We start from the raw sequence: 21,356 nt of genomic DNA on the forward strand, positions 1-21,356 counted from the left end.
TGAGCAAACTCTGGGAGATGGTGAAGGACAGGGAAGCCTGGCATGCTGCAGTCCATGGGGTCACAAAGAGTCGGACACAACTTGGTGACTGAACAATACACAGGTCAGTTTACTACCTTGCCTAGCAGAAGGATGCGGATCCTTTGAAAACTCCTTTGTCAGACCTTCTACGGAAAGAAGAAACAGGTGATGAATGTTGCCCCCATCCATGATTTTAGTGTTGGCTGCCTAGGGATGAACAAGAAATCTTCTGTACATAAACAGTGCCAGCAGCCACATCCCAGGGTTATGAACTGTGGCTTTCTGATCAAACATATGAAATTAACTCAAAAAATGTTAAATGTATTATTGCTAAGGAAATTATGTAATAAAGACAAAAGCTTCCCTATTACTTAAAGTAATGAAAACAAAAATAAGGATTTATAAGCTTCCCAGCTCTGACCTAAATTTGCTGTGCATTATTTTTCTACATCTCTTTTTACTTTAGAAAAACCACTACTAATTGCATTCACATTACACAGTATCAACCAAACCTGGATTTGGGTTTCTTCCAAGACCACCAACAGGCTCAAGTTACAGCAAGTTTATTAAATGTTTTTTTTTTTTCCTTCCTCTCTATTTTAAGCAAAATCTTAGAATGTTGTTACCTTTTGGAAGGACAAAATAGATAAATGCTTGATAACATTTTAAGGAGATCCCAAGTACATGAATAATAGGAAAAACGTTTTTTAAAAAAAAATTCACAAAATAATAAAGGATTTTTAAAAGCAGAGAGTTTATTGGTGGCTGGGAGCCTGGAGCTAATGAAAAAAACATTTACAAGTTAGGCTTCCACCACTTTTCCTTTGAGTTCTCTGGTTCAGATGCTGCTCGCTGTGCTCGAGGAAAACCTGGAATTCGGCTAGAGATGAGAAACACAAGGAATCAGTGACCAGCTCAATCTCAGCCAGTTTCAGCTCTCCCTTGGAAAGCAAACATGGTAACCTATTATTTCACAGCTATGTTTCTAAACTCTCGACTGTAAAAGTATTTCTAACCTCGGTATTCCTATGATGAGCTCTATGGTTCCATTTGGGAACACAAAAACTAGGTGTTAACAGTTCCCAGGGACCGAATCACTGCAATGGTGCTCCAACCCCATGGCAGGGGCTGAGGCCAAGCAGAACCCTCCAGTTTCTACAGCAGAGGCCACCCCAACTCCTGGTCCAATTCCTTATTCTCCTCAGTAGAAATCACCGGCCTCGGGACGCTGTGGTTCCCAGTGACCTCCTCCCAGCACCAGAAAGCAGGAGAAGAGAAGATGTGGAGACAGAGTCAGTAATCAGTTTCTGGCCTCAGCCTTCTCAGGAAATCAGTCTTGTATATTACCATCACTACGATGTTTTCTGCTTCTTTCCTCCACCATCTTAGCGCCCAGTTATTTCCTGGTGCCCATTTCTCTTATAGATTTTACAGACAAGAGGACTCAGGTCCACTCTGCTGGAGGCAGAATTGAGACCATGCTAGGTTCCTTGCCCACTGAATCAGGAGTCATTCCACTAAATCAGTCTTGTTTACATTCAGTGGCTCCAATCTAACCTACTGATTATGGATTTTAGCTAAAGAGAGAATAAACTCTGAACATTTCTTCCAAGTTACACAGAATAAAGAAACTGAACATTCACACAATGGAATATGATGCCATTAAAAATTGAGTTTTCAGAACTTTTCTGGCAGTCCAGTGGTTAAAACTTCATGCTCCCATATGCAGCGGGTGCTAGTTTGATCCCTGGCAAGGGGAACTAAAATCCCACATGCTATGTAGCATGGCCAAAAAATAAATAAATAAAATTTTAATTAAAAAAATTTTTTTCAATTGTTTTCAAAGAATATTTTTAACAGTTGTATTGAGGTATAATTTACATGCCACACAGTCCACCCACTGAAAGTGTGTTGTCCAATGGTTTGTACTAAATGCTCCTAGATGAGCAATCCTCACCACATTCAACTTTTAGAACACATGCATCACCCCAAGAGTTTTGCTGTTCCTGTGAGCTTCCGCTCCAACTCCAGCCTCAGGCAAAAATTACCCTGCTTTCTGTCTTGATATTTGCCTTTTTTGGAAATATCATATAAATATAATCATATAATAAAAGTTCTTTTGTGTCTGGCTTCTTTCACTTAGCATAATGTGTCTGAAGTTTAGCCATGTTGTAATCTGTATCACTATTTTGCTCTTTTTTATTGTTAGTATTCTAGTATATGGACATACCTAATATTTTGTTTATCCATTCATCAGTTGATGAACATTTGGGTTGTTTCCACTTTTTGGCCATTATAAATAATGCTTCATTGAACATCTGTATACATGTTTTCCTATAGATATATGGCTTCATTTCTCTTGGATAAGTTACTTTCGGTGGTTTTTCTGGGTTTTTTTTACTATTATTATAGCCATTCTGTGTGTAGTGGTATCTTACTGTGAATTTAGTTTACATTAAAATATTTAACAGCACTGAAAAATATTCCCATATAATATGAATGGAAACAAAGCAGGATATAAAAGTATTTATATAGAATGACATCACACATATGTGAATGTATACATTTATGAAGACTAAAAAGAAATACATCAAAATATGTCTTCTATCCTTGAAAAAGGATATGGGAGACTTTTATTCTATTACACTTAACTGTGGACTTTTTGTATGAGTAAATATATAATTAAAATACATTTAAAAAATTTAAATATTGCTAAAACACTAAAAGCTACACAATGCTCATCACTAAGAGTCTGGATATTCCCCAGCCCCAGCTAAACTCAACTTTATTATCCTTCATAAATTGTGGGAGTTGTTCAAAGCAAATTTGCAAAACTAGAATGGTTCCCCTCTGCCTTTACAGCATGCCCTTTCCAGGGGTTAGGAAACTACAAACTCAGGACAAATCTAGCTCACTTCCTGTTTTCATAGGACCTATAGGCTAAGAAAAGTTTTTATATTCTTACATAATTGAAAAAAATTAAAGAAAAATAACATTTTGTGACATGTGAAAACTATATGAAATTCAAATTTCAATACCTATAAATAAACTTTTATTGGAACATAGCCAGGCTCATTTGTCTATGGTTGCTCGTTTTTTCACTCTCAGAGCAGAGCTGAGTAGTTTTCAGAGAGACTACATGATCAAAAATATTTACTATCTGGTCCTTTACAGAAAAAATTTCTTGGTCTCTGTCTACCTACCCCTGATGGGTGCTTAGAAAAAACAAGCTGGCTCAGTTTTATTATCTTAAAGAAAATTCATTAGGGAAAAAACTTTTCGAGGAGCCACTCATTATATCAATTCATATTACGGTCTTTCCTAAAAATATAAGCTTTGTTTCTGAGGGCAACAATATCAGAAACTTTCAAAGCACTGCTTTAAATTATAACCCTCTATTTCTCTGCCTGGTACCTAGCAGGTCTTCAGTACTTGTTGAAATAACAAGTAAAGAGAAGGGTAGATGAATGATGGATGGGTGGATGGGTAGATGGGTGGGTGAAATCAATGGCTCTTAAGGTGTAACTGTGAGATAAATGCCACAGCGAGTCCCACTGTGGGACCTGAGGATCCAAGAAAAGATCTGTCCTCATGAATCTCTGAGTAAGACGATGGTAACTCACAAAAAAATAAATACAAATGACCAAAAACATATGAGGAAGATTTTTAACATCATTAGCAAATCAAAAGTACGTGAACATTAACGACAGTACTCCGTTTTTTAACCTAGGAGACAGTCAAGTATTTTAACATGACAATACACGGTGTCAGTATAGGTAAAGGAAAAAGCACTTTCTTTCAGTAGAGAGGGTTATGCATTTTCCCAGTCTTCATGGTGAGCAACATGATTATATTCAATATGTATCAAAAGCCTCTGACCTTTGATCCAGTAATTCCACTTCTAAGAATTATTGCCAAGAAAATAATCATGGATATGTGGAAAAGTTGACAGACAAGCAGAGCATTGTTCAAACTAGAAAGAGAGAAGAGAGAGAAGGGGAGTGGAAAACCTACTGCCCAACAATAGGACTAAAGAAAATTGTGATATAATCACACATATACTAAATTTTGCAGTGATTAAAAGTTGACTGTTTGAATGTTATATGTGTTGATATAGAAAGTTGCTCACAGTAACACTGATAAGTAGGGGGAAAAGCAAGTCATAAAATCAACTTGCAAGGGCATAAGCCCATTTAAAAAAAAAGTGTTTACATAGAAAAAGCTTTCAAGGATATGAGCTTTTAAATGAAAATAATTATTACCTCCTCATTATTTTTCTTTTTACTTATCTGCTCTTTTCTTATTTTCTATAATAAACACATCACTGTTTTAATAAACATTAATTATTATGATGCAAACAAACTAGGGTGTAAGCTCTTACAGGCAGAGACCTATACTCACTCGTTCAACAAATGTCATATTAGCTTCCACTATATGCCAGACATTTCCAAATATTAAGGCTTCATGAATAAACAAAATAGATCCCTGCTTTCGTGGGGCTTCCATTCTAGTGTTTTACTTGTCTCATCTCTATATTTACATCAGCAAGCACAGTTCTAGACACATGCAAAAGCCCTCATTTAGAAATCAGTGTCGGTTAATTCTTTTTTTTTTTTTAGTATAAACATTCAAGGTATTGCTAAAAAGTTGTATAGAATATTTTTTATGTTTAAAAATAACCTTTTCTGTATCTATGGTTATATTATCTCTTGAATTCCTAACATTATTTATGTCTCCTCTTTTTTTTTTTAAAATTTAAATGTATCTATTTTTAATTGAAGGATAATTGCTTTACAATATTGTCTCGGTTTCTGTCATATAATCAACATGAATCAGCCATCAGTATTTGTATGTCCCCTTCTTCTTGAACTTCCCTCCCACTTCCCACTCTATCTCACCCCTCTAGGTTGTACGGAGCACAGGATTTGAGCTCCCTGCACCATAATGCAATTCCCACTGGCTATCTGATTTTACATATGGTAATGTATATGTTTCACTGCTACACTCTCAATTCGTCCCACCCTCTCCGTCCTGCCTGGTGTCCACAAGTCTGTTTGCTATATCTGAGTCTCCATTGCTGCCCTGCAGATAGTTCATCAGTACCATCTTTCTAGATTCCATACATGTGTTAATATATGATGCTTCTGTCTCTTTCTGACTTACTTCACTCTGTATAATCAGCTCTAGGATCACCACAGAAAGCCTGCCAGGACACTTATTAAATGCTCTTATGTTCACACACACACACACACACACACACAAAGGTTTGATCTAAATACTACAGCTTTTCTTGAAACTGCCTAGCCTATGATGCCAAAATGAGAACACAGGTTCCTGGAGCAATTCTGACTCAGTCCCCAGGCACTTGGGGAGGGGGAGGCTGTCAGATAATATTTCATGAATAGCTGGGCTTAAGTTACTTGGACCAGCTGGGGCTTTTCTTAAGCTACATTTTCTTCTGGCCAGAATATTCTCATGGCTGAAGCAGCCTGTTCAGTATCACTCCACAGAGAAATGGGTCTTTCTGTTTTCCTCATAACTGCAGACGCTGCTTCTTTTTCAGGCTAGGGAAACCCATGGACCTGGTATTCAGCTTATGTAATAACTGGCTCCCTGCTGGAGTAAGCCACTAAGAGACCTGCACTCAATTTCAGAAGACAGAAATTTCTCCTTTTGGGCCAGAGCCGCTAGTAACGTATTGACTCAAAATAAGTACACACGGGTGTTTTCAGTTTCCCAGAAGTCTTGAATCACGAACACGTCAACTCACTGTTATTTTCTTCCAAATCTAGCAGTGAAAAGTTTCGGCAGTTTCCAATGGTTACCAAATATATCAACCATGCAACAATTTAAAAGGTCTTCAAAATTAAAGCCACAAGCACCATCATGTGATTGTCAGGCAAAAGTCATTAAAAACTGCATAGGGAGGCAAGATGGTGTTCTCAACACCTGTGTTCAAATCTTAACACCAGCATGTTCTCCTGGGTGAATCTGGGGACAAGGTACTTGCTTTTTTGAAGCCCATCAACATAATAAGGATAATGATAACCTGGTTCAAGGTGAGAATTATGCAAAGCACCTTGCTTAGTGCTTTGATTCAGGCACAAAAAGAGTACTTAACACATGATAGCTCTGGTGCTTCTTTTCTCATTATAACCTTGAGCATAAAAAGGCTTAGTTGCAATGAACACACTGTAAACCCATTTTCCTCCATTATCAACCTAGAGGGGTGGGGTGGGGAGGGAGATGGGAGGGAGTTCCAAATTAGAGGGGATATAGGTATACCTATGGCTGATTCATGTTGAGGTTTGACATAAAACAGCAAAATTCTGTAAAGCAATTATCCTTCAATAAAAAATAAATAAATATTTTAAAATACTGAAAAAAATAAAAAACAAACAGGCTTAGTTGGATGAAAAGTGAATACAAAGCATTCCTCTTTCCCGTTCCTCTGCTCCCAGGGGTTCCTCACAAAGCAGAAACAAGCATTACCTGCTACAGGAGAGAAGCCTGTAATGGAGTGCATTCCACCTAGACTCAGAGGAAGGGCTTGGAGTCAGAGAACTAGGTTCAAATCCCAGGTAATTCCTAGCTGCATCACCTCACACAAGTTATTCTCTCATCCATGTCCCCTGTGTCTCCATCTGTATAATAGCAATAAAAACAATACCTGTCAAGAAATTAACAAATGACTTAATAACACTGAAAAATAATACCTATCTTATAACAAAGGGTTGTTAGAAAGATCATATGAGAAAATGTTTATAAAGTCCTAATACTACCACTACAGAACCACTCCAAGAAAGTGACACATTTAGAACTTTCATTTGACTTTTGAACTTTACTGTCAACTCCTGATATGTTTTAAGTTCTTTATCCACACATTCCTCAAGGCCATAAAAGAACTAATCTCAGCGAAAGTCAAAATTCACATCAAACCCTAATCCGCACACAGAGGAAATGACTGCAAGGTAGGATAGAAGAAAGGGAAGAAAAAATTCACTCAGAGTGCTAGACCAGGATTTCAGTTCTTCTGCAGCAATTTTCCCTCCTCCTGACCTCCTAACTAAAAACAAAACACCAAAAAGAAAAAAAAAAATGCAATAGTGCAATTATAGCCTCAATTTCCAATGTTGATTCTTACTGAACACTGGTTCTTTGTGCCTGTTGCAGTATGGAGAGATAGATTTCATTAAATAATCAAACAGGTGTGTAGAAAATTACAATAGATTTCAGGGGCTGTGAGGAGGGTGGGAGGGAGAGAACCCCCAATTGCCTGACATGTTGACATCTTACCAAAGACATTTTACCAAACAAGCAAACAAATTTAAATAAAACAAGCATGCCTTATTAAGAGAAGAATCTGGGATTTCAAATATGCTTCTTGATGATATGGTGATTTCTAAAATACTTTCAGGACTGGGTCATTTCATACACCCAAATCCTGTTCCGGTATCAAGACCTGCCTCAGTTTCCCCCATTTCCTACTCATAAGAGATATCTTTTAATTGCCAACTACTATGAGATGGTTGGCTTTCCTAACAGCTCAGTGCTAAAGAATCCACCTGCAATGCAGGAGACACGGGTTCAATCCCTGGGTTGGGAAGACCCTCTGGAGAAGGAAATGGCAACCCACTTTAGTATTCTTGCCTGGGAAATCCCACAGACACAGGAGCCTGGCGGGCTACAGTTCATGGGGCTGCAAAAGAGCTGGACATGACTTTGTGGCTGAACAACACAAGCAACACGAACTACTATGTTAGGAGCTCTACATGTGTTATGTAAGCTTAATCCTAGCAATGATACTGATACAGGTGTTATTAACTGCATTTTATGGTGGAAACTTGAAGACCACTGAATCTAAAATTACACACCTATTGAGTGACAGCACTGAGATTTGAACCCAAGTTTAAGCCCCAGGTACTTTCTCTTCCTCCCCTCAACTATGCCAACCAAATCACTTCTCTCTTCACTGCCTCTCTAGAGCAATTCCTGTCTGTTGCTATGCCCTCCCTCTTCAGCAGTATCTTTTCCATGAATATATGTCCTGCCTCCTTAAGAAGATTAAATTTCCTGATGGAAGGATCTATCTTCCTGACAATGATTACTGTTGCAGGGAGGCCCAGAGTTTAAGAAGCTATGTGACTTGCTACAGTTCCATGAACTGTAGCCTGCCAGCTTCCTCTGTCTATGGAATTCTCCAGATAAGAATACTAGAGTGGGTAGCCATTCCCTTCTCCAGGGGATCTTCCCCACCCAGGGACGGAACATGGGTCTCCTGCATTGCAGACAAATTCTTTACAGTGTGGGCCACCACGGAAGTCCTGACTTGCTCAAGGTAACATCCAATCAGTAAAGAAGCAGGCTCAAACATGCAGAAGCTGAAAAGCACCAATTATCATTCATGCTTGGTCCCCTACAAAAATCACATACACTATGATACCTGCTCCCATGAATCAGTGCCTACAAATACCACCTTCTGTCCCAGGAAAGGAAGATGTACTATCTGGAGGTCTGAGGAAGCCAAAGATGATCCCACTATCAAAAAAAAAAAAAAAAATTAACACTCTGATGACCCAAGGTAGAGTTTGGATTTTTTTAACATGTGAAAGGAAGATGTTGAGTCAATCATTAAAAAAAAAAAAAAAACCTCCAAAGGCTACTCTGGGGAGAGCAGAACTACTGCCCCTTCCCCAGAGAAGGTCTGACAGAGGTGCTCAAGGAAACTACAGCTTGCTCCAGAGATTCTTTGGAAGCTTCTGGGAGCCTTCAATTTCTGGGGCTTTAGCAATTTTGCCTTATCAGTAACCTTTGAAGACCTCCCATCTAGACCCTGTTTTTCTAAATAATATGATATTGAAAAAGAACGGAAACACTGAGAAGAATTCATTGAAATGCAGAGAAATACCACAGCACGGTCTCCACGCACCAGGTTCAAATCCCAGCTGTGTAATTTACTAATTAGAGAAATAAGAAGTTCACCTCTCTGTGAAAGAGTCTGCTCATCTATAAATTGGGAATACTGAAAGAATAAATGAGCTAAGGTGAATAAAGCAGTTAGCATGGTGTCTGGTACAGAGAAGAGAGGAAGAACTGGCAGAACTTAAGAATATACCATCATCAGCTTTTCCATATATGACATTTTTCACGATACAGTGTTTGGAGGGGGGAAAATACGTCTCTGTGCTTATTCTACTAAGGAGCCAACACTGAAGGATCCTTGCCAACTAAAGACAAGGCTAACATGGTAAGAAGTATCTAGGAATAATCCTCCAAGCCCCAAATTTTCAAGCTGCTCACCCTTCCCTCCAAAATCTCAAGCCCTTTCTTTCTTCAGAACCCTGCTAGGGTCCAGACACAGCACACGGAAAGAGGAACAACCTTTCAGAGAGATCACACTGAGTTCAAACCCAGCTCAGATACTCACTGGCTGCAGATGACTTACTCTCTTTGCCCCTCAACAGTCTCATCCTCAATACAGCAATAATAATTCATATCTCACAGGGTTATTGTGAAAATTGGAAAGGATATATGTAAAGCGCCTCACCCATTTCAGAGCCTCAGTAAGTAAATACCAGCTCTACCTCATGGCAGTTATGACAGTGGGTTCTGTGGAGACACTCCATGTTTCTCCCCCGGGGCACTCTGGAGATGGGTGGCTCCCAGGAGCAATACATCCAGAGAAGAGGAGGGAGCTGGGAAGCCTTAATGAGGGTATGGCACAGACCTGGCCAGTCTCAACCTCCCAAACTCTCCCAGGGTCTAGAGAAAAATAACCCAAACAAATGAAATCAAGACAAGGAAACAGAGCTCTGCCCTCCTCCTAACCCTTTTCATGAGTGAATCCCAGTCATTGCACTTTGGTTTTGATTAGAAAGCTCGATTATGCTTCCCCATGCCCTTGCAGTCCCCCAAGCCCCATCCTAAACAGGGATGGCCTCTTATTAAAGACAATCGTGCTTTAATCTATACACCAGAGCAGACTAATGATACTGTACTGGTTTTTGGTCCTTTGCCAAAGAGTGAACAGTGCCAACATTTGTAGACTTCCAACAGGAAATTAAATAACTGCCCTGCTGGAAATATGAACCAATTTATGGTGGTCAAACCTGAATCTTCCAAGACATGGGCATAGTTTATGCATATCAAGCACCAGGAATGTTTGAGGAAGGAGATGGGGAGAAATTCAAGATAAAACTCAACAAAATTCTTCAAGGGGGACTTTGAAAATGGTCCTTTCCCCCCTACTCTGCCCTGGGTATATCCTTCTAGTAAGTACAGACCACAGGGCATTTACATCGTGCTGCCCTGGGAAATATTAACTGCCAAACCTCCGTCAGGGCAGCATTATAGCCACAAACTGAAAAGCACAAGCATGCAGGAAATGCAAAAGTCCAGTTTCCTCCCAGTAGACATGTTCCACACTCTGCCCCCTATGTTATGAAATACACATTTAGAAGCCATCCCACTACATTAAAGCTTTCCCCTTATACACACAAAGAAGAGTAATGCTTTGAAAACTTTCTCTTTAGGGTCTTCTCATTGTTACACTCAGTGAGGTCAGGAACCACATCCATCTTTTTCTCCCCACGTAGGCCCAATGCCCAGTACAGTGGCTGGAACTCAATAAAATCACTCAATAAAAGGGAGCTCTTTCTACCATTATTATAACTATCACTATAGGAATGCAGGACATGAGGTAGACCCTCTCAGGGTGATAGCTGTCCAAAACACATCCCTGCCATCCTCAGAGTCCTGTAATACAAAGCAGCAAGGAAGATCCCTACCATGGATTAAATATCTGCCATGTACCAAGCAGAAAGCAAGGTGTTTTTCTTACTGAATCACATGCAGTCCTCACAACAAGCCTAGGAGGTGCATATTCTTATCCTCATCTTGAAAATGAAGACAAGGCTACTCAGGGAGGCTAAGGAAGGGTTCATGGAACAGAGGCAGCACCTGAGCCCCTATCACTCTTATTTCTTCCCCAGTCCATAGCATTATGGACTCTTTACTTCTTTCCCAGTCCTGTAAGGTGTATAGCATTAACTCCATACTACGGACCAAGAAACCGAGGTTCAAGAAACCCTTACTGGTGAAAATCCATTAAGGCACTCTCCTCAGATCCTATCTCCTGAATCTAGCTGAAGGCTCATTTTCTTTCAAGGGGCTGCTAACACATTTCTCTGGTGATAGAACTGGTTTAAACGGTTACATGAGACAGTATATGCAAGGACCCTCTATGAACAGTCACCGGGCACAATGCAAATATTCAATGCTTAGAAGAGTTAATAGAGTTCTGCCTGTGACCAGGTTCCAAGAGTGATTGCTATTGTGGGTTCTACATAATTCCCAGATGAGTAATCACTCTCCTTGGCTTCCAGGCACAGATGGCATGGTGTCCCCACTCTCCCCACACCATGACAGATGACCACAATCCCTGGAGGGGTCCAGCAGAGGGAGTGGGCTGATGCAGTGCCTCTTAATCACCCAGGAAGGTTTTTCCAAATAAGCAGGTCTCCCCTCCCTCTGTACTGCCCGTGTCTGTAGGTCCTGAGCAGGAGCTATGCGTGGCTGATGTACAGCAGGCCCCCAGGTGATTCTGTACTTCCCCCCCAATTAAGAACCTCTGGGATGGAATCTCTCAAACTCAACTGAACAGTCAGATAAGCTCTCACAGATCCATCATCACTATAGGGAAAGTAGCTGAAATCACTGTTTTGACTGAGAAAAATAAGTCTATAAAAGAAATTATGCTTTGAAAGTTACAAGTCTCTCACCCTTGATGATGCTATCATTATTATTATTATTAGTTTCATCTTCATACACAAAGTAGTATATTATTAGACCCACACATCCTCCTAGCTTCCTTTCATGAACACTCCAAAAAAAATCTTGCATGCATACACACAAAAGAAAACAAGAAATAAGTCAGTCCTATTTCCACAGCAAGTCAACAAAGAAGGATTAGGTATTTTTCCTTTAATACAAAATTACAGGCCACCACCCAAGAAACAAAAAGACAACCACACTTCAAAAACAACAGAATTGCTTATCCAAAAATGCATAATATTTGAAGATTTAATGCTCTCAGATTAGCATAATTATTGGTATTCCCTTGGCTCTGCTTTTTTCCACATCCAAAAAGTCATCATCACTTCGAGGCTCTCACCAACATCAATGAAAACAAAAATGGGTAAAGCTAATTTTTCTCCCATAGAGTAACCTGTAGGAACGAGGGCTGCTGAGGGTCAGGTGATATCAGGCTGGCCAAAAGACCAACTACCAATTATACTGTATTTGCAAAAATAAACAAACAGAGGCCAGTAATAATACTCTAGTGCCCTGATGCTTTTTCTCCAAAGAGATCAAAGCTGTAGACAGGAACAAATTAAGTGAGAGGAAAAAGGCTGGTGGAGAGGGGAACGGGGCAAAGAAGATCCAAACTCCTAGCTGAGGGAAATAGAGACATTTCAATAAAATACAGAAGTAGTAAGAGGCTGCAAAAAGTCACTGCCCTGATCCTTGAAGCAACCTGAAGAGTTGCATTTGTCTTCTAAAGGAGTTGCCTAAAATCATAGGCAACTACAAAAAGCAAGAAAACGAGCATGTGAGAAAGCTGGGGAACCTGTTTCTAAGGGGTCATACCAGGCTAAGGTTGTGATGCATGATTTTGCCTGCTTATTGAAGGGCACAGAAGATACCTGTGTCTGCCCAGAGCTCCAGGACAGCCTGTTTCATGGAAACAAAAGCAGATGAGCATTTCTGACCTCAACCTGACTGAAACAGGTCTCAGGGCAGCTGCCTGACTCCCCAAAGCTAAAATGGTCACAGGAACTGTTCCAGATGTTGCCACTTCAGCAATCCAAAACAGTATGCAAAATAACTGGTCATATGTAGAGCACAAAAGAGATAAATTATTCAGCAACAGAAGGGACAGATGGGGAAAAAATCCTGATTAAGGGCCACATATATTATAAAAGCTTTATTTAAAAGTTAAATATAATGGCTGAGTAATATTCCATTGTGTATATGTACCATAGCTTCCTTATCCATTCGTCTGCTGATGGGCATCTAGGTTGCTTCCATGTCCTGGCTATTATAAACAGTGCTGCGATGAACACTGGGGTGCACGTGTCTCTTTCAGATCTGGTTTCCTTGGTGTGTATGCCCAGGAGTGGGATTGCTGGGTCACATGGCAGTTCTATTTCCAGTTTTTTAAGGACTCTCCACACTGTTTTCCATAGTGGCTGTACTAGTTTGCATTCCCACCAACAGTGTAAGAGGGTTCCCTTTTCTCCACTCCCTCTCCAGCATTTATTGCTTGTAGACTTTTGGATAGCAGCCACTCTGACTGGCGTGAAAAACCTCATTGTGGTTTTTGAAAAATAAATAAATAAATAAAAGTTAAATATAGGATTTTCCTTTGTGGCTCAGTGGTAAAGAATCTGCCTGCCAATGCAGAAGACATGGGTTCAACCCCTAGTCTGGGAAGATCCCACATGCCTCAAGGCAATTAAGCCCATGCACCACAACTACTGAAGTTCAAAAGCTCTAGAGGCTAGGCTCTGCAACAAGAGAAGCCGCTGCAATGAGAAGCCTGTGCGTCACAATTAAAGAGGAGCTCCTGCTCCCTGCAACTAGACAAAAGCTCACGGAGCAATGAAAACCAGGCATAGCCAAATAAATAAATAAAATTATAAAAAATAAAATAAATAAAAGTCAAGTATCTGTGTTAAACAAACCCACAAACTGGCAACTAAGGAAGGAGGGGAGCAGAAATAGCAAGCTCAATGACCTTTCATGAATATATTTTCCAGAATAAAAGAAACAAATATGCTTTCTCTCTAAAGCAACAAATACTTTTCTGTCTTTGTTTACTGGACTTCTCACCCTCAAAGTAATTGTGGGTTTAAATCATTCCTCTGCTACAGAGAGAAATCCATCTCACCTTCACATTAGTTTCTCACTTGTCATTCCTTCAGTCCACAAAGCTTTGGGGCATAGACTGCCCATCAATTTAATGCCAGAAATGTTTATTAAGCATCTATTTAGTGTCAGGCCCTGTGGTAGGTAGGTTCTGCAGTGGGAAAAAGATGTGGCAAGCGCACTGGTACTTATTCTGTAATAAGTAAGGACATACTCACACACACATTCAATTATACTGGAAGGCGGTGTCTATGAAGCGCTGAAAGGCATTCATTCATTCAATCAGTCAGTCAGTGTTTATTGATTGTATGCACTATGCTGGGCACATGATTCGAAGAGAGGCCCTTTCAAATGGGGCAAAAGGTCTCTAGAACAAGGCAGCATTTAAATGCATCTTACCACTACATACAGCATTGCTAAACAAATGAAAAGTTTCCAAATCCCTAAAACTTAACCAGGACTCATCTTTCCAAGGGAAAAACATGATTTTTATTTAGCTTTCTTTATATAACATAACTGAGCTGAATTTTTAGGAGGAGTGTTTACTAGAGTGTGCTTTTAAAGATGAGTAACCTTATTGTTGTCTAAATTATTTAAAAGGTTAAAAATTTTTAAATCAATTTTTGAGAAACCACCATACTGTTTTTCACAGTGACTGCTTCAATTTACATCCCACCAACAGTGTACAAGGGTTCCCTTTCCTCCACACCTTCACCAACATTTGTTATATGTGCTCTTTTTAATGACAGCCATTCTGACAGGTGTGAGGAAATAGCTGACTGTGGTTTTGATTTGTATTTTCCTGATGACTAATGGTGTTGAGCATCTTTTCATGAGCATTTTGGCCATCAGCATGTCCTCTTTGGAAAAATATCTATTTAAGTCTTCTACACATTTTTAAATCAGGCTGTTTTGGTCTTTTTTTTTTTTAATGTTGAATTGCATGAGCTATTGATATGTGTTGAATATTAACCCCTTATTGGTCATATCATTTGCAAATATTTTCTTCCATTCAGTAGGACATTCTCATTCTGTCAATGGTTTCCTTTGCTGTGCAAAAGCTTTTATGTTTAATTAGGTCTCATTTGTTTATTTTTGTTTTTATTTTCTCTGTGTTAGGAGACAATTCCAAAAAAATAGTGCTATGAGTTACATCAGAGTGTTCTGTGTTTTCTGCTAGGAGCTTTACAGTTTTTGATTTTACATTTAGGTCTCTAACCCATTTTGAGTTTATTTTTGTATATGGTATTAGAGAATGTTCTAATTTCATTTTTTAGATCTAGCTATCCAGTTTTTCCAGCACCTCTTACTGAAGAGACTGTTTTTTTTCCATTGTATATTCTTGCCTACCTTATCACAGATTGACCATGAGTATGTGGGTTTGTGTCTGGGCTCTATTCTGTCCCATTGATCTATGTGTCTGGGTTTGTGCCAGTACCATACTGTTTTGATGACTGTAGCTTTGTAGGATAATCTGAAGCCAGGTAGCATGTGGTATACATAAACACACACACACGCACAATGAAATACTACTCACCCATAGAAAAGAATGAAACATGGAACATTGCCACTTGTAACCTTGTGACAACATGGATGGACTTTCAGGGTATTATGCTAAGTGAAATAAGTCAGACACAGAAAAACAAATAACATATGATATCACTTACATATGGAATCTAAAAATTACAACAAACTAGAGAATATAATAAAAAAGAAACAGATTTGCATATATATAGAACAAACTAATGGTCATCAGTGAGGAGAGGGAAGGAGATAGGAGTAATACAGGGGAAAGGAATTAAGCAATACAAGCTATTATGTAGAAAATAAACCACAAGGATATATTGTACAACACAAGGAATATAACCAAGATTTTATAATAACTATAAACGAAGTATTACCTCTAAAATTGGTGAATCACTATATGGTACACCTATAACATATACAATAAGTTGTACATTAATTAAACTTCAATTTAAAAAAAAAGAAAAAATCTAAAACCAATCTTTTTCTTTTTCATTTTACTATTCCATGTCTCGAGACCCCCAAGACCAATATCTGCTTCTCTTATTTCAAAAAGGAGAAGGAGCACTTAACAACATTCAGAGGCAGTGGGACTTGGTGGAAAGGTTTCAGAACAAGTCACACTGGAGTTAGACACAGCTCAATCCCTTCCCAGCTGTGTGACCTTGGCAGATGACTTTGCCTCTCTGGGCTGAATTCCTCCATTTATAAATTGAGGTCAATAATTCCTCCCTCATAGTAAGTGGTATGAGAATTAAATGAGGCAATAAAAATTAAGGCCTTAATAGAGCACTCAACACACATAAAGCTTAATAGATGGTAGTTATATTTTTAATGGCATTTAAACACTTAAAGTTGTATTATAGGAAATAATCCTCCTAAGTTCTGCCTATTTCATAAGTATTCCTGTTCTTATTTTATTTAAAGGGAAACTGGGACCTGAAGTGTCACAAAAAGTTCATTGTCAAGTTATGTACTTAACAAATTCAGAATTTCTCTCCATTTATCCATTCATTTATTCATTCAGCCAAAACATAGTGAGTCTAAGCTATGTTTCCAGCCCTCCTGGACCTTATAATCTAAAATAGGAATTAGCAAAATGTTTCTATAAAGAGCCACATAGTAAGTATTTGAGCCACTGCAGACCATACAGGACTGATGCTGAAGCTGAAACTCCAATACTTTGGCCACCTGATACGAAGAACTGACTCATTTGAAAAGACCCTGATGCTGGGAAAGATTGAAAGTGGGAGGAGAGGGGAACGACAGAGGATGAGATGGTTGGATGGCATCACCAACTCGATGGACGTGAGTTTGAGTAAGTTCCAGGAGCTAGTGATGCACAGGGAAGCCTGGTGTGCTGCAGTCCATGGAGTCTCAAAGAGTTGTACACTACTGAATGGCTAAACTCAATTGACTGAGGCCATACAGTCCCTGTTGCAACTACTCAACTCCAGCATTGTAACGTAGAAACCCCCATAGACAATGTATAAATGGATGTGTGTGGGTATGTTCCAATAAAACTTTATTTACAAAAACAAGCCACAGGCCACATTTGACCTGGAGGCTTTAGGTTGCCAACTCTAATCTAAAAGACGGCTTCCCAGGTGACTCAGTGGTAAAGAATCCATCTGCCAATGAAGGAGATGCAAGAGACATGAATTTCATCCCTGGGTCGGGAAATTTCATCCCCTGGAGTAGGAAATGGCGATCCGCTCCAGTATTCTTGCCTGGAAAACTCCATGGACAGAGGAGTCTTGCAGACTAGAGTCCACGGTGTCGCAAACAGTCAGGCATGACCCTACACACAATCTGAAAGAGTCTTGTTTTACTTCCTGAAAGCTTTTACTTATTGGAATTGATTCCAACTTGGATCTGAGGCTCCCTGGTGGTCTAGTGGCTAGGATTCAGTGCTTTCACCGCCATGGCCCAGGTTTGATTCCTGGTCAGGGAAAACTTTCTTTCTTCCAGTGTCTGCACTCACAGGTGTCTTCCTCTTCCTGCTCAGATCAGACTTGTATTGGGCTTCCCTAGTGGCTCAGATGGTAAAGAATCTGCCTTCATGGCAGGAGTTCTGGGTTCTATCCCTGAGGAAGATCCCCTGGAGAAGGCGAGAATGGCAACCCACTCCATTATTCTTGCCTAGAGAATTCCAATTCTCCTGCCAGAGAATTCTGGCAGGCTACAGTCCATGGGGTCACAAAGAGTCAGACATGACTGAGTGACTAACACTACTACTACTGGACCTGAGGAGGCAGAGCCAAAGGCAAGGCAATTCTTCTTCCCAGGCCAACTACTTGAGCCATCCAGACTTCTGGATGGCTTTGCCCCTCAATGAGTACAGAGAACTCATTTAGTTTAGATTTAAACTCAAGTTTAGATTTCCCAGGCTAGGATATCATGAGTGCTAAGTTGCTTCAGTCATGTCCAACTCTGTGACCCCATGGACGGTAGTCCACCAGGCTCCTCTGTCCATGGAATTCTCCAGACATGAATACTGGAGTGGGTTGCCATGCCCCCTTCCAGGGGATCTTCCCAATCCAGTGATCGAACCCACATCTCTTGCATCTCCTATGTTGGCAGGCAGGTTCTTTACCACTGGACCACCTGGGTAGCCCTGTAGTCCAGCATCACCCTAAAACACCCTCCAAAGACATTCCCAAACCCTTCCTCCAGCTCAATGAACCACCAGCTATTCCCCCAAGAGTGCCGTCTATTCTACACCTCTATGCCTTTGCACAGGCTGATTCCTCCACCCAGTTGTCCTTTCCTATCTCTTTTTCCTGGAAATCACCTTCAAGACTTTTAACATCCAGTTTAAGTTCCATCTTCTCTATGACGTTCTCAAGACAACTAGTCCTCCAAAATCACAACACTAATACCATCTACTGCTATATTACACTGTTTACACTATATGTGTGTGTGCCCACCCCACTTTAAAGACTGGAACTGTGCCTTTTCATCTCCAGAACTCGGCACTGGTTGTGGACATGGTTAAGTAATGAAGCATACCTTCTATTTCTACATGATTTCCTAATACACAGGAGAGGAAGTTCAGGACTAGACTACTAGGACGTGCTCAGCTGCTCAGTCATGTCCAACTCTTTGCAACCGCATGGACTGTATCCCACCAGGCTCCTCTGTCCATGGGGTTTCCCAGGCAAGAATACTGGAGTGGGTTGCCATTTCCCACTCCAAGACAGCTAGGAAGCCATCAACAAAAAGGAGAATAGAAAATGTTCCCAAAACATCTCTCGACTCCTCTGGCCACTTCCCAAGAAGCAACATTCTTCCTCCAAAACAACCCAAAGGCTTTGTGACCAAATCCATTCACCTGCTAATAATTTCCCAGCACACCTATAAAATGAACATATGTACTAAATTCTCAAAATGGGCTTCTCTTGTCTTAATTGAATACATTTTTCCTGAATAAATTTTGAATGTTTTTCCCCCCCCTACACAAACACCTGGTTTTAAGCTCCATGGAACCTGGGCAAGTTGCCTGCATCCAGTCTGTTTGCAGCATTGGAATCCAAGAGTTGGTGAATTAAACTGTTGATGAGTTTTCTTCGTTTTCTGAAACTTCCCCTGCTAAGATGAGTTAACCATCATTGAGCTCTCTGTACCTTCTTTGTCAGCATATCAGAGGACCTTCTTTGATCTTCTTGTGTGCCTTGCTTTAAGAAAATCTTTTAAGTGTAAAACGCTAAATGTCTAATGTATTCTTGCCTATGGAAAGGTATAAGGAGATAGTTTTAGTTTATCAAGATTTTCTTACACAGATACTTTCTGGATTCCATACCCACCGCCTAAAGTGAAGGATACTCAGGAGCAAATTTCTCTCTTTAGTTAAAAGAAGAAAAACTCATTTGATGAAACTTGGCCTTCCAGGATCCCACTGCCTAAGAGTCAGACTGGAAGTGGTCTCGGGTTTTCTGAAGTGCCTAATCTAGCCACAAAGAGGGACAGTGCCTCAATTCAAGACTTCTTTGAAACATTCCCCACAGAGTAACAAGTACAATGCACATGTGACACACAAGATGCTAATTCAAACACAACTTGGAAGCAGACCAGGTGTCTGAGATCCACTCAGATGTTTTGGAGTTTCTTTTGCACTGAAATAGAGATATTTCAGCTTCAGGTGAAATATCTTGCTGCTCTTTCTGGAAGACGTTCTGTCTTCCTTTGCTCCCATTATGTATAGACATTCCATACACAGCCTTCGTGACACTGTGGTCATCAGTTTGTCTTTCCATCTCCCTCATGATGGCAGAGAGCATGTTTCTGGGTCCCCACAGCCCAGTTAGGCTGGTAAGTGGAAGTGCTTAGTAAGTATCTGCTGAATAATTTTGATGGCCCTGACACTACCTTTTCCAGCTCACCTGCAGACACTGCAATGTCAGATCCAGGACTGGCTATGGCTCCAAAGAAAGCATTTAAGACACTGAATCCAGCAGGTGGCCTTGGCATCAATATCCCTTTGTAGTCAGTTCCAGGTGGCCGTGGATCAAGTTGTATGACAGGAGGACCACATCTAGCCCCAGGGTCCCTACTGATAATTATCTGTGTTCTTTTGAAGACATCTTATCTTCCTAGAATCCGGTTCATCTGGGATAAGAACCATATCTCTTCCTGGCAATACTCAAATTATGTGGCTTATATACTTCTTTTAAATAAAAAAAAAAAAATTTAAGTCCTGTACTTCTAAACAATATAAGTCAAAGCTATGTGGCTGAGAGGCACTATAGATTGGTTTACTGATTCCTCCCCTCTCTTACACCCTTTTTAGCCTCTTTATCTATAGAGACTAGAAAGTGAAACTCAAATTTACAGCCTCCTCTGCATCTGACACAGCTCTGGCCAGTGAAATGTAGGTGAAAGTCACATGAGAGACTTTCTTTCCCAACATAAATGTGTGCACTGGGCTGCTACTAAAACTATATGGTAATAAAGGTAAGGCAAGTATTCATTCATTCATTCATTCATTGATGCACCAGCCATTTACTAAACACCAAATTACTGAATTAATTAGAATACAATTACTGATTACTGAATTAATTAGAATAGAACTATTAATTACTAAATTAACTAGAATACAAAACAGACTGTTGTACCAAGAAACCCAAAATTACAAAAACTTAAACAAGGTAGAAGTTTCTTTCTCATACACACTTTTTGAAATAAAAAGTCCAGTTATTCAGTACAGGTAGCTCAGTGGTAAAGAATCCACTTGCAACACAGGAGAAGCGGGTTCAACCTCTGAGCTGGGAAGATCCCCTTGAACAGGAATCTGCAACTCACTCCAGCACTCTTGACTGGGAAATCTCATGGACAGAGGAGCCTGGAGGGCTACAGTCCATGAGGTCACAACGAGTCGGACAGGACTGAACAACTTTCAGTCCTGGATGACGACTTTCACCTCCCTCAGGGTTATTTCTTAAGGTTGGACGCTCTCAAAAGTCCCTCCTAATTGTAAGATTCTGAGAATCTAAATTGGACTCCTGAGATCTGAAACCTCTTAGGATAAAACTAAGGAACATCTCAATCAAATAAAGAAGTTGTTTATGCAAAGGTCCCAGTACAGTGTCTGACCAATAACTGTGTTTATTTTTAACACTGTTTTTTTTTTAAACAGTGTTTACTCTTCAGACAACTCAAGGGTAACAAGGACCCAGAATCCTTCCATCTCATTGCTCTGCCATTCTGAAAGTGTCACCTTTACTCATACAACTGAAGACTGTCCACACACATTCCAGCCCAAGGAGAAAAAACAGTAAGAGATGGCTCACTTGTTTGCTTCTAAGAGCACAACTCAGAAGTTAAAACATATTACCTCTGCTCACATTCCTTTGGCCAAAACCTGGTCACAGGACCATATTCAG

The 21,356-nt window shown here is 40.0% G+C and overlaps 1 protein-coding gene across 2 annotated transcripts in view; it reads right to left on the minus strand.

Moving 5' to 3' along the window:
* The window catches only part of ROR1 (receptor tyrosine kinase like orphan receptor 1), a 455,574-nt gene that overhangs the window by 397,874 nt on the left and 36,344 nt on the right, over positions 1–21,356 (minus strand). The window contains exon 1 of one of the 2 annotated variants that reach the window (XM_043461092.1): positions 6,514–13,124. The exons of the other annotated variant lie outside the window; for it this stretch is intronic. Coding sequence (XP_043317027.1) covers positions 6,514–6,547 — 34 coding nt within the window. The 5' untranslated portion in view covers positions 6,548–13,124. Of the gene's footprint in view, positions 1–6,513; positions 13,125–21,356 lie in introns of those variants that run through there. 2 annotated transcript variants of the gene reach the window in all.

The sequence above is a fragment of the Cervus canadensis genome, chromosome 2, assembly GCF_019320065.1.
Source record: "Cervus canadensis isolate Bull #8, Minnesota chromosome 2, ASM1932006v1, whole genome shotgun sequence".
In the NCBI taxonomy this organism is placed as follows: Eukaryota; Metazoa; Chordata; class Mammalia; order Artiodactyla; family Cervidae; genus Cervus; species Cervus canadensis.